Below are 12,407 nucleotides of genomic sequence, written 5' to 3'. Positions count from 1 at the left end.
TCAAACTAACATCTAAAGGGTTTTTATAAGTTGTTCCAGTTCTCAGGATAATCAGTTTTCAGTATAATTGAGAAAGTCGAGGAAGAGTAAAACAAATGAAATGAACAAACGAAAGGTTCACTTTGTTTACTGTATGGTAAAAAATTTTTTTCTTTTGCAAGCACTTGTCGTTTTGTCTTTATCTTTACTATCAAAAGACCCTTTCAACCTATTTTAAATACATAATGAAATCTATAAACATACCATATACAAAGAAACAAATTAGACAGAACAAGTACTTTTATTTGCAAGAACCGGTTGATAAAAGCACAAACTCATTTTGGAAATGTGTGGCTACATCACCTTCTAAGGCTTGCTGAGCTCTTTTATAGATGGCAGGTATTTTCATTGGGTCGCCTGATACACGCTCAAACCGGACATAACTCATCCAAATATTTGGATTTCCTTTGCCAAATTGATCACAAGCACAGTCGTAACCATATCTAACATTCACAATCATATCTTTATCAGCTGTTTTATTTTCTAAGAGGATCATTTTCTCGTGAAGCTCTAGACTAAATGGAGGCTGAATTGCCAGTTTTCTGTATAGCTCCCTTGCTTTTAAAAGACCTTTCACTTTGAAAGTCCATTCAAGGTAAGTCACATTCAAGACTTTTGATATAACAGGCTTTCTTTTTAAAGATTCATCAAAAAGCTTTTGGACAGCCTTTCGTGCTTCTTTTCCTTTCTCAATTAGATGTCTGGATAAAAACTGCCAAATTTGAAGAGACTCTTTTGTGTCCCCGAGCGCCTTAACAGCTTCCCAAAAAACTTTTGGCAATTCGTATGTTACCTCATCAGTATCTGAATCCTCTGAGTCTTCTGAATCTTCTGAGTATTTAACAGTAGTATCTACGACAGAGCGATCTTCCTGCATAGGCTCACTCCCAGTATCAATCATAAAAAGTGCATTACTACTGTCCAACAAATTTACATCAAATTCTGACTGAAGTCGTTCAAGCCAAAATTTCGCACTTTTTGGAAAATTCTTCGTGGCGCTAGCAAGAATATGATCCAAAGTATTCCATTTTTTTAAGTCCTTAGTTAAACAGATCCAAGTTTCATACAGACTCTCAGTCAAATAGCCTTTGTCATTTGCAACTTCAAGAACTTCAAAGAGCCTGGGGATAACAATATTTAAATGTTTACTTTGATTCCGGAGTTCAAGCAATGTACCCAAATATAACTGATACATTAACGGGGTTCCAATTACTTCAGTTCCTTTTTCGTAAGTGTCGCAACAGTTTTGAAAACGCACACTAAACTTTGCCAATTTAATCTGGGATGTATTCTCTTCCTCTACAGTGACTTTTGAATCTTCCCCAGCTACAATTTCAGCTTGATAATTCCTTCCCTCAATCTCACGACGGGCTAAAGTGTCCCAAGTATGTTCATCAGTTGAATGGTTTGTTATTAAGTCATTCATAATGATGTCTTCTAACCACTTGGCGAAGGTGAAAGTCTTAACAATTCCAAGAAATTGAACAATGAATCTACTTTCTGGGATTTTTTCAATCGCAGCAGAGTAGATAAATTGAGCTAATTTGCCTTTAAGAACATCGTCTTCTGTTTCTTCATTAAGTTCTTTCGATTCAACTCCAAGCACTTGTTTCCTTTTCTTCAATCTGTCAACAAACAACAATTCTAGACGAAAACTCTCTAAATATAATTCCTTACTTTGTGGTAAAAATTGCAGACCGCGAAGCAGAATTGCGCGTGCATTTTCAGCTGAGACATTCTCTTCAAATTCCCACTTTGCAGCCATCAGCCACAAATAAGGCTTATCGTTATGAACAGCTAGCATCTTCACAAAGATTTTGCTGATTCTGTTAGTCCAATTGACCTGCTTACAAAAGTCAACATACGAAAGCCAAAGTTTAATATCGTCCTGAAAACGGAAAACGCAAAAACGGAACAATGTGCCGATTCTGTTTGAAATGGCATGATCAATTTCTTCCTTTTTAAAGGAGTACCCAGTTTTCTTTCGCCTCAATTTCAGAAGTTTATATATACTGATTTCATACTGAATATACTTCAAGTAGTCTTCTTTTCTTTTCTTAAATCTTTGTATTTTGTACTCAAAGTCTCTTCTTCTTTTTATTATGGACCTTACTTCTTCAGTTGAAAATAAACCAACCCTTTCCGTTTGCTCCAATTCCCCAAGCATCTCCTCTAGACGCAATTCCACAAACTCAGCCATTTTTCTTCAGCTTTGTGACACAATCGATCTGTAAAAAACAGTTAGCTTAAACTTCCTTTAAAAAATTCGTCTTCACATATAAACATGAAAGTGGTTGTCAAAAAGTATTTTGACCGTTACTTAACGTTTAAGAAACTTTACGTAAAAGGCAGTTGTTTTAAAAAGAGAGAGAGAGAGTAGATAGAAGGATAGGAGATAGGGGGGAGAGATAGAAATTATTCTTTAACTGTAAATATAGCCTATTTTTCATTGCTAATAGATACCAAAAGACATAACTATGAACTAGCAATCTACTAATGTTTGATCAATTCTTTTGGCTCTCTCTGTGATTTGCTCTCTGTTTGAATTTGGATATTTACATATTTCTTTATGATCAATATTCTATTACGATTCTTGTAGAGTCAAAGCCTCAGAATAAACTTAATCTAAGCACAAAGGGATTAGACAGTTTTGATCAACTTAAATCTGATTTATTTATGGATTTTTTTAGATAATCGGATTTTTATATAAATTGAATGAGATCAGTTTAACATAATCTAACTTTCCTGACTTTTCATGAGCAAATAAAATTCTGGGCAAGAGAAATTGAATTTTCACAACAGACCTATAGATCAAATTCTACTTTCAGGCTTTTGAAGAATAACTTTCTAAGATTGTAAAAGCTGCTATACCAGAATTTTGCTAGAATAAAAACATAAAATAAAAAGCTCATCACTGGCAATTAAAAATCCAAATAATATACAAAAAAAACAAAGGGGATATCCCTTTCCTTCTAGAATGCCGGCTTTTTGTGAGCAAAAAAAATTTTGGGTAAGGGGAATAGAATTTTCATAACAGCTTTATAGACCAAATCAGGCTTTTAAAGAACAAATTTCTAAGATATGTAAAAGCTACTATAGTAGAATTTGGTCAGAACAATAATAAAAAGATTGTCACTGGCAATTAAAAATCGAAATAAGGGGACATCCCCTACCCTATCAAGCTGACTTCTTGTAAGCAAATGTTATTTTGGGCCAGGCAAATAAAACTGATTGAGAATAAAACAGACCTATAGATTAAATAAGGCTTCATAAAAGCGTTTCTTTTTACCTTATATCTGTAATCATTTGGACTTATAAAACAGAATCCATTTCAAAGATTATAGGGAAATCATTTCTAACTTTGTGCCATAATTCATATCCTGCTTAAAGCCCAGCTCATATACTGGAAACCACTAGTCAATGCCAATAGTCCAACCCCCCGCCCCTTTAGTACCTATTTCTTATTGACAGTCAATTGCCAATCAAACAGTTCGTGCTAACAAACAGTAAGTAAGGGTCAACTAGGTGCATTTGTAACTGAGACTTTATAAAATGAGATTTTGATTACAATTACTACATCATAAGAATCGGTTTTTATGCTGACTCCGAATAAATAAAATTTATTAAATTTAGTGATACCCATCAAAAGCTAAGATCCTGAGAAAATTTGCCTGATCCTCGAAAAAGGGGGAAATAACCTAAAACATCAAGGGATCTTACTGAAATCACACCATGAGATTCAGCAAATTAGAGAGCCCTATCGTAGAAGTTTCAAGCTCCTATCTACAAAAATGTGGAATTTTGGATGTTTTGCCAGAAGAAAGATCCCATTTAATTTTATGTCCCAATTCATTAAGATCAACTAATGAAATTAAAGCATTGATTAATTGGAATAAGAAGGTTTTTAAGGGACTGCAAAACTTTAGCATAAAGAGCGAGGATTTGGGGAGATAGCGCCTCCCCTCATTGACAAATAATTGTTTTAAGTTTTGATGTTGCTCCCTTCTGTTTCATGGTCTACTCAACATGTTTTTGGAAAACTTTTTTATTAAAAACCAGCTCCTGGTATTGTCTTTTATTTGTAAATTCTGGAAATTACTTGTGCTTTACTGAAAACTATGCTCTCATTAGTCTTTTAAAGAGTAAAAATCGAGTTATAAGATTGATTGATTTCATTACAGGTAAAAAAAAATTGAGAGCTTTAAGACTTGTTCCTTCGCTTTTTGAAAGGTACTTGAAAACTTTCCTTTTTCTATTCCTGTCTATTTCCATTGGTTTTGACTAAATAAAAACACGCTACATGCAAGCAGGTTATTAAAGGGCATATTAACAATATCTCATAAATAGGTTAGAGTATTAGAACATTGTTAATGCTGGGCATCTTCAGGTGGATATTGAACAAACCAACAGGCTTTATATACGTGTTGCCACCACTACTACTGAGGCTAAGGGTATTATATTTAGGGAGATGTCAAACTAAGTTAAAACGGGTAGGCTTAATGTACAAAAGGCATTCACTTCATTCTTTGCTAGTATTGGTAAAAATATTGCTTGCACAGTTACTTTGTCTCAGCCTAAATTGGACTCTGGATCTTACCTTGGGCTGCCTTGTGTTAAGTCTATGTTCCTAGAGCCAGTAACAGTAAGTGAAATTACTAAATTGTTAATTGCTTGAAAAACTCGTCCTTATCTGGGCCAGATTCTATTCCTTCTAAGGTAGATAAATAGCTTAGATTTATCCTATTTATCCTCATAAATGGCTTAGAGTATTAGAATATTATTAATGTTCAGGTGGATGTTGAACAGACCAACAGGCTTTACATACATGTTGCCACTACTACTACTGCTACTGTTGCTTCTCCTACTACTATGCCAAGTACTTCTACTGAGGCTAAGGGTATTATGGCGAAAATCCTAGGGAATGTTTAGGGAGATGTCAAACTAAATTAAAACACATTATGAGCATGGAGTGTATCAAAAGAGCAAAAGGCCTATCAGCAATATTCCAGGAATGGCTTAGGGTGTTAAGTTGGAACTTTCAAGGCCTTCTACAGAGGATATGGAACTAACCAAAGGGCAATAAGTGCATACTACTACTACTAGTAGTACTAATACTATTTGTAAGGCTAATGATATTAAGGTGAAACTTTCACATAATGTTGAGAGGGATGTTGGACTAATTAAAGGACACTATGCGCAATGCAGGTTATCAAAAGGGTATACAAATACTATCTAAGAACAGCATGGTGTATTAAGTTCAAACTATGAGGGCATGTTGAAGAGACCTTTTTTTAATAACAAACCACCTAAAGAAGAGAATAAGCAATTACTACTGAAATTGTGTTTTTTGTGTATGAATCAATCCATCAATTTATTCAATTGATGAATTTGCAAAAAAAAAGAAAATACTTCAACATAGTCTCTCCCTTAAGGCTCTATGGCCAAGACAAAAAAAGAGAAGAAACAAAAATGAAACAAATACATAAAAAAAATCAACATAATGCATTCACACATTCAAGAGACTCAAAACAAGAGAAAAAACTCTAAAAAAAAAAATTATGTTTTTATCTGAAGGCTCAATGAGAGAGTTAGGATGCTATTGCATAAAAGAACACCCTTTGAGGCATCTGCCTCCTCCCTCATAACAGTATATGATGCATATGATGAAATAAGAAATGTTTTATTTCAGCATTTTCTTGGAAGGATCTGTGTAAAGGCTATATTTGGCCCCATTTAGGGGGGAATTTTCAGTTTGTGGGATTATATTTGAAAAGAGCGCTGAACAGGGGAAAGGTACAAAACTGGTCTTTTGGTATTATAGGTTAGACTAGGGCTTTCAGTACACACTTAGTGGTTGGCCCAATTTCCAAATATCATGGTTGCTTTTGAGACAATGCACCCAATCCCTCCTGATGGTCTCAGATATAGCCCTGAGAACTTAAACAAAACTAGCCTAAAATAAGACACTGAAACAATGCAATTTGTACTTCATAATATAAAGAAGGTTTCTATTATAAAGCAGGTATAATATAAAGCAGGTACATTATCATGTTTCCTTACATTTTTATCTACTTTTTAAAATGTATTTCAAATAATTCTTAGATTTACAATTCTATACCTCTCACTCAGGCAAAACTACATTTCACCCAGTTGAAGCTGCTAAAACCTGCTGGTCATATTGTCAGACAGAATAGTGACCCTGATATCTAGAAATAATATAGAATAAGAAATTTATTGGTACTAACTCTATGTATTTATTTATTATATCTCTTCTTTGGATAGTTTGTTATTTCAAAAAAGGTCTCCTCAACATGCCCTCATAGTTTGAACTTAATACATTTATTTATTATAACATATCTAATTTTGGGTGCAAGACAGTGGCTGACAGAGCAAGATGGAATCTGAAAGAAAAATGTCCAGCCAGGATAAGACCCTGTCTTGAGATATGGTACAGCTGGGTACTAGCAAAGCATGTCTCAGTCAATTTTTCTTTTTTCTTCAGTTTAGCTAGGAAGCAAGCAAACACACCACTTAATGCCTTTTTTATGTTCTTTTCAAATGTAATAATTGGTTCAAGGGTAAATACTATATCGAACCCTTTAAGGGGCCCTAAAAGGTAACTTATTACCTTGTCCATAGTTTTTAGACTATGGTTTCAGGCTGAAAAATTAGCTAAAAGCTCACAATTCAATTATTAAACCTATTATTTTAAAGTAAGGTAAAATTCTAGTTGAGTGACTTCTTGCTATCTCAGAAAGGGGTTAGGTTAGGAAAATGAAACTTTCAGGATGGGTCTACAGGCTAAAGTATGTCCCGGAAAGGTATTTTAAAGTACCCAAATCCACTCCTTCTCCCTCTAGAGGGCCCTGAAATTAGCCTACATGACAGGTCTATACCTATTGAAATTTTGACAAAACAACATTTTACCTTAATTTTCAGTTACCAGTTGCTTTTTCTCTGCCTTTAGTTCTGAAAATGCAATTCCTGTTATTTGAGTAGAATTCTGAGCCATATCAATGTTTTTTTTTCAAAATTTAGGAAATGTATTTGCATATCTTTAAAACCTTATAAATTGGAATTGAACAAAGTTGTGAAGCTGAAAACAATTTTGTTGTACTTCATTCAAGCAGAAGATATATTTTGCAAAGTTTCACTTTTATAACACGCATATTTTTGAAGGTCACCAAAGGTCAGGGCCCTCTAGAGGGAGAAGGAGTGGAGGTAGGTACTTCAAAATACCTTCCCGGGACACACTTTAGCCTGTAGACCCATCCCTGAAAGTTTCATTTCTTAACCTAACCCATTTCTGAGATAGCAAAAAGTCAATCAACTAGAATTTTACCTAAAGTAATATATTCCAAAGGCTTTAATCAATTAAAAAAATACAATCTAATTTATTACCATAAACATATAGATTTACAAAAGTTATTGTAAAATCCCAAATGTTTTCCTTTTGTCAATTCTTCTATTAAGCTTTTTCTGTTTCAAGCCTTTGCCTATATCCATATGTTGTGTAGCACATGAATCATGAAGGGGGTGAGAGCCAAGAGCAAACATTCTATCAAAAAATCAGGGATGACAACCCATTTTATATTCAAGTCAGAAACATAAAGAATGCCACTTCAGGATTCCCTAATCCTCAATATGCCTACTAAATTGCTTCTAAACTAGATTATTCTGGCATCATAATCATCTTTCCTAGACATGAGGCAAGTCTTCAGAAAATACTTGAAAAGCTGTCATCAAAAGCACATAACAATGTTTGAGTCTGTTCTAATTTTCCAGTGTTGGAGTTCAAATAACTGCAATACAATCCAACAGACATGGGTATTTACTTCTTGAACTTGTTTAATTATGGCACTTGGTATTAACCAAGTAACATATAGCAACTGCAAATTCTGTTGGTCTGTCGGTCATTCTGTCTGTCCTGGTTTTGCTAGTTTAGGCACTTCAACATAAGCAAGGACAATGAGATTTGGCAGGCGAATCAGGGACCAGACCAGATTAAATTAGAAATAGTTGATTCCCCAATTCGACCATCTGGGGGGGGGGGGAATGGGGAATGGTTAATTTGGAAAAATTAGAAAAAATTAGGTATTTTTAACTTACAAACGGGTGATTGGATCTTAATGAAATTTGATATTTAGAAGAGTATCAAGTCTCAGAGCTGTTATTTTAAATCCTGACCGGATACGGTGACACTGGAGGGAGTTGGAGGGGGAAACATAAAATCTTGGAAAAAGCTTAGGGTGGAGGGATTGGGATGAAACTTGGTGGGAAAAATAAGCACAAGTCCTAGATACATGATTGACATAACCAGAACAGATCTGCTTTCTTTGGGGGAGTTGGGGGAGGGTTAATTCTGAAAAATTAGAAAAAATGAGGTATTTTAACTTACAAAGGAGTGATCCAATCTTAGTAAAATTTCATATTTAGAAGGATCTCATAACTCAGATCCCTTATTTTAAATCCTGACTGGATCTATTTGGAAAAATTAGAAAAAAAATGAGGCATTTGTAACTTACAAACAAGTGATCAGGTCTTAATGAAATTTGATATTTAGAAGGATCTTGTGCTTCAGAGCTCTTATTCTAAATCCCAACCAGATCTGGTGATATTGGGAGGAGTTGGAGGGGGAGCCAGAAGTCTTGGAAAACATGAAAATTGAGGTATCTTTATCTTACAAATGGGTGATTGGATCTTAATGAAACTTGATATATGGAAAGATTTTATGTCTGAGATGCTCCATTTTCAATTCAGATCAGATCTGTGGACATAGGGGGTTGGAGTGGGGCAACAGAAATCTTGGAAACTTGGAATAAGCACAAGCTCTAGACATGTGATTGACATAATTGGAACAAATCTGCTCACATTGGGGGAGTTGGGGGTCATTAATTCAGAAAAAATAGAAAAATTGAGGTATTTTTAACTTAGAAATGGGTGACCAGATCTTACTAAAATTTGATATTTAGAATGAACTCATGTCTCACAGCTCTTATTTTAAACCCCTACCAGATCTGGTGACTTTGGGGGGAGTTGGGGGGGGAACTGGAAATCTTGGAAAATGCTTAGAGTGGAGAGATCAGGATGAAACTTGGTGGGTAGAATGAGCAAATGTCAAAGATATGTGATTGACGTAACCAGACTGGATCCACTCTCTTTGGGGAAGTTAGGGGGGTTCAGTGCTTTGGCAAGTTTGGTGCTTCTGGATGTGCTAGGACAATGAAAATTTGTAGGCATGTCAGGGACCTCCACAAATTGACTTGATAAAGTTGCTTTCTCAATTCAACCATCTGGGGGGCTGAACAGAGAGTAAAATTAGAAAAAATGAGGTATTTTAACTTACAAGTGGGTGATCAGATTTTAATGAGTTTTGATATTTAGAGGGACCTCATTTCTCAGAGCTCTTATTTTAAATCTATCTAGACTAGCATTAAGCCTCTGATTTCCCTTTTAAATCAATCCAATGATTCTTAGAATTTTGCTAGAGCTTATGCCATATGAGCTTTTGGCTCCTCCAGGCTTGTCCAAGTGCCATATGAGCTCTTGTTTTTTCTTAGTAGGCACTATTCCTGTCATATGTGAAAGATGGCTGTTTTTTTTTTTTTTTTTAGTGGAAGTTGTTGGACCCACAAAAAATGGTTGTCACCCTGAACTACTACCACTTAATAGGCAGAATTGATTTTTTTTTTTTTTTTTGTCCTATTTAAAAACAATAGACTACAAAAACCTGTTGTGTTCATTCTCAAAATGAATGTGAATTGTGCTTGTGTTTCAACAGTGTAATATAATTAATATTAAAATGTTTCACATAAGGTTGTTCTTATATTCCATATTTTGGTCAAAGCCAAGAGTTGGGGTTGTTGAGAAGGACACCTGTTATAAAAACAATTCTTACTTCATAATATACAGAATAATAGTAGTTCACATGTTTTGACTTTAGTTCTGCTATACTCTATTGTTAACCCCATATAACATGCACACATATAGCTTAAATTATATATTCCCTATGCATTTTCAATTTTTTGATTTCATTAGTGTTAATTCAGGCCTAGATGAGTTGAAACAAGAGTGATGCATGACAAAATGCATAGGAAATATAAAATTTAGGCTATATATTTGCAAATTTGAGAGGAAGGAGTGAAGTATAGAGGAATTGCAGTCAAAATGTGTTAACTCCAATTATTCTGCATATTACAAAGTAAGAATTGCTTTGGTAAAATCCTGGTTTAGCTACTTTTTGGTATCATGGAAAGGGATAGGTTAGGAAAATGAAACTTTCAGTAATGCATCCAGGGCCAAAAGTATTCTAAAATCAGGAAATGTATCTGCAGATCTTTGAAACCTCATAAATTGGGATTGAGCAAAGTTGTGAAGATGAATACAGTTTTGTTGTACTTCATTTGGTAAAATTCTAGTTAATTGACTTCTTGCTGTCTTGGAAAGGGTTTAAGTTAGGAAAATGAAACTTTCAGGGATGGGTCTACAGGCTACAGTATGTCCTGGGATGGTATTTTCAAGTACCTACCTCCACTCCTTCTCTCTTTAGAGGGCCCTGACCTTTGATGACCTTTAAAATATGTGTATTATAAAACTGAAACCTTGCAAGATAGATCTTCTGCTTAATTGAAGTATAACAAAATTGTTTTCAGCTTCATAACTTTGCTCAATCCCATTTTATATGGTTTTAAAGATATGCAAATACATTTCCTAAATTTTGAAAAAAAAATTAATATGGCTCAAAATTCTACTCAAATAACAGGAATTGCATTTTCAGAAGTAAAGGCAGACAGAAGCAACTAGTAACTGAAAATTAAGGTGAAATGTTTTTTTGTCAAAATTTCAATAGATATAGACCTGTCATGTAGGCAAATTTCAGGGCCCTCTAGAGGGAGAAGGGGTGGAGGTAGGTACTTTAAAATACCTTCCCAGTACATACTTTAGCCTGTAGACCCATCCCTGAAAGTTTCACTTTCCTAAACTAAACCCTTTCCAAGATAGCAAGAAGTCAATTAACTAGAATTTTACCCTTCATTTAAGCAGAAGATCTATTTTGCAAGGTTTCACTTTTATAACACAAAGGTTTCTAAAGGTCATCAAAGGTCACTGCCCTCTAGAGGGATAAAGAATAAAGGTAGGTGGTTCAAAATACCTTCCCAGGACATACTTTAGTCAGTAGACCAATCCCTGAAAGTTTCATTTTCCTAACCTGTTCCCAAGATTGCAAAAAGTGGCTAAACTAGAATTTTACCATTGCTTTCTTAAAAATTTTCCTTCTCAACAGTCTTCATTCTTGGATTCTACCAAAAAAAATTTTATCAAAATGTCCTTTCTGTGGTAGTTGAACTGATGCAATTACCCCTTTTTTTAACCTTTTTGATTATACAAAGCACATATGGCTATTTTACCAAGCAAAATTTCGAAGTTCATGAAAAATCAACCCTCCAGCATGGATATGACTGACATAATACTTCCATTCACATAACTATGCTAATTGAATAAATCCTTACTAAAAATTTTATGAGGCAGCCAATTACTCAACAGTTATTTTGTCTAATCAAGTCCAGCTTATAGTTTAGACTTGTGCGTTTTTATTTAAACATTTTGCCGTTGTAGAGTTATGCAGGATGTATCAAACAGGTCGCGGTAACGAACTGTAGTAAGGAGCGACCCGGCTCAATAGTAACCAAAACTCTAAAAAATAAAAATTTGGTACCAATAGCTACATCAAAAGAATCGCATTTTAATGCTGAGTTTAAATATATAAGTTTCAGCAAGTTTAGTCTTACCTATCAAAAGTTACGAGCCTGAAAAAAATTGCGTTATTTAAAAATTAGGGGGAAACACCCCCTAAAAGTCATAGAATTTTAACGAAAATCACACCATCAGATTCAGCGTATCAGAGAACCCTAATGTAGTAGTTTCAAGCTCCTATCTACAAAAATGTGGAATTTTATATTTTTTGCCAGAAGGCAGATCACGGATGCGTGTTTATTTATTTGTTTGTTGTTTTTTTTTTCCAGGGGTGATCGTATCGACCCAGTTGTCCTAGAATGTTGCTTGAGGGCTCATTCTAACGGAAATGAAAAGTTCTAGTGCCCTTTTTAAGTGACAAAAAAAATGGAGGGCACCTAGGCCCCCTCCCACACTCATTATTTTCCCAAAGTCAACGGATCGAAATTCTGAGATAGCCATTTTATTCAGCATAGTCGAAAAACCTTATAACTTTGTCTTTGGGGACGACTTACTCCCCCACAGTCCCTATGGGAGGGGTTACAAGTTCAAAACTTTGACCAGTGCTTACATATAGTAATGGTTATTGGGAAGTGTACAGGCGTTTTTCAGGAGGATTTTTTGGTTGGAGGCAG

At 34.8% G+C, this 12,407-nt stretch overlaps 1 protein-coding gene across 1 annotated transcript; it reads right to left on the bottom strand.

Annotated features, from left to right (window-relative positions):
- Positions 1 to 261: 261 nt before the first annotated feature.
- LOC136031401 (U3 small nucleolar RNA-associated protein 6 homolog) lies at positions 262 to 11,646 on the bottom strand. The gene is made up of 2 exons (XM_065710943.1): positions 11,550 to 11,646; positions 262 to 2,267 (listed from the first exon to the last, which is right to left on the bottom strand). The coding sequence occupies exon 2, from the start codon at positions 2,237 to 2,239 to the stop codon at positions 281 to 283; it is 1,959 nt and encodes a 652-aa protein (XP_065567015.1). The 5' UTR covers positions 2,240 to 2,267; positions 11,550 to 11,646; the 3' UTR covers positions 262 to 280.
- Between the last annotated feature and the right edge of the window lie 761 nt (positions 11,647 to 12,407).

Source organism: Artemia franciscana, chromosome 9, assembly GCF_032884065.1.
Source record: "Artemia franciscana chromosome 9, ASM3288406v1, whole genome shotgun sequence".
NCBI lineage: Eukaryota > Metazoa > Arthropoda > Branchiopoda > Anostraca > Artemiidae > Artemia > Artemia franciscana.
This window is presented reverse-complemented; position numbering and strand designations above follow the sequence as displayed.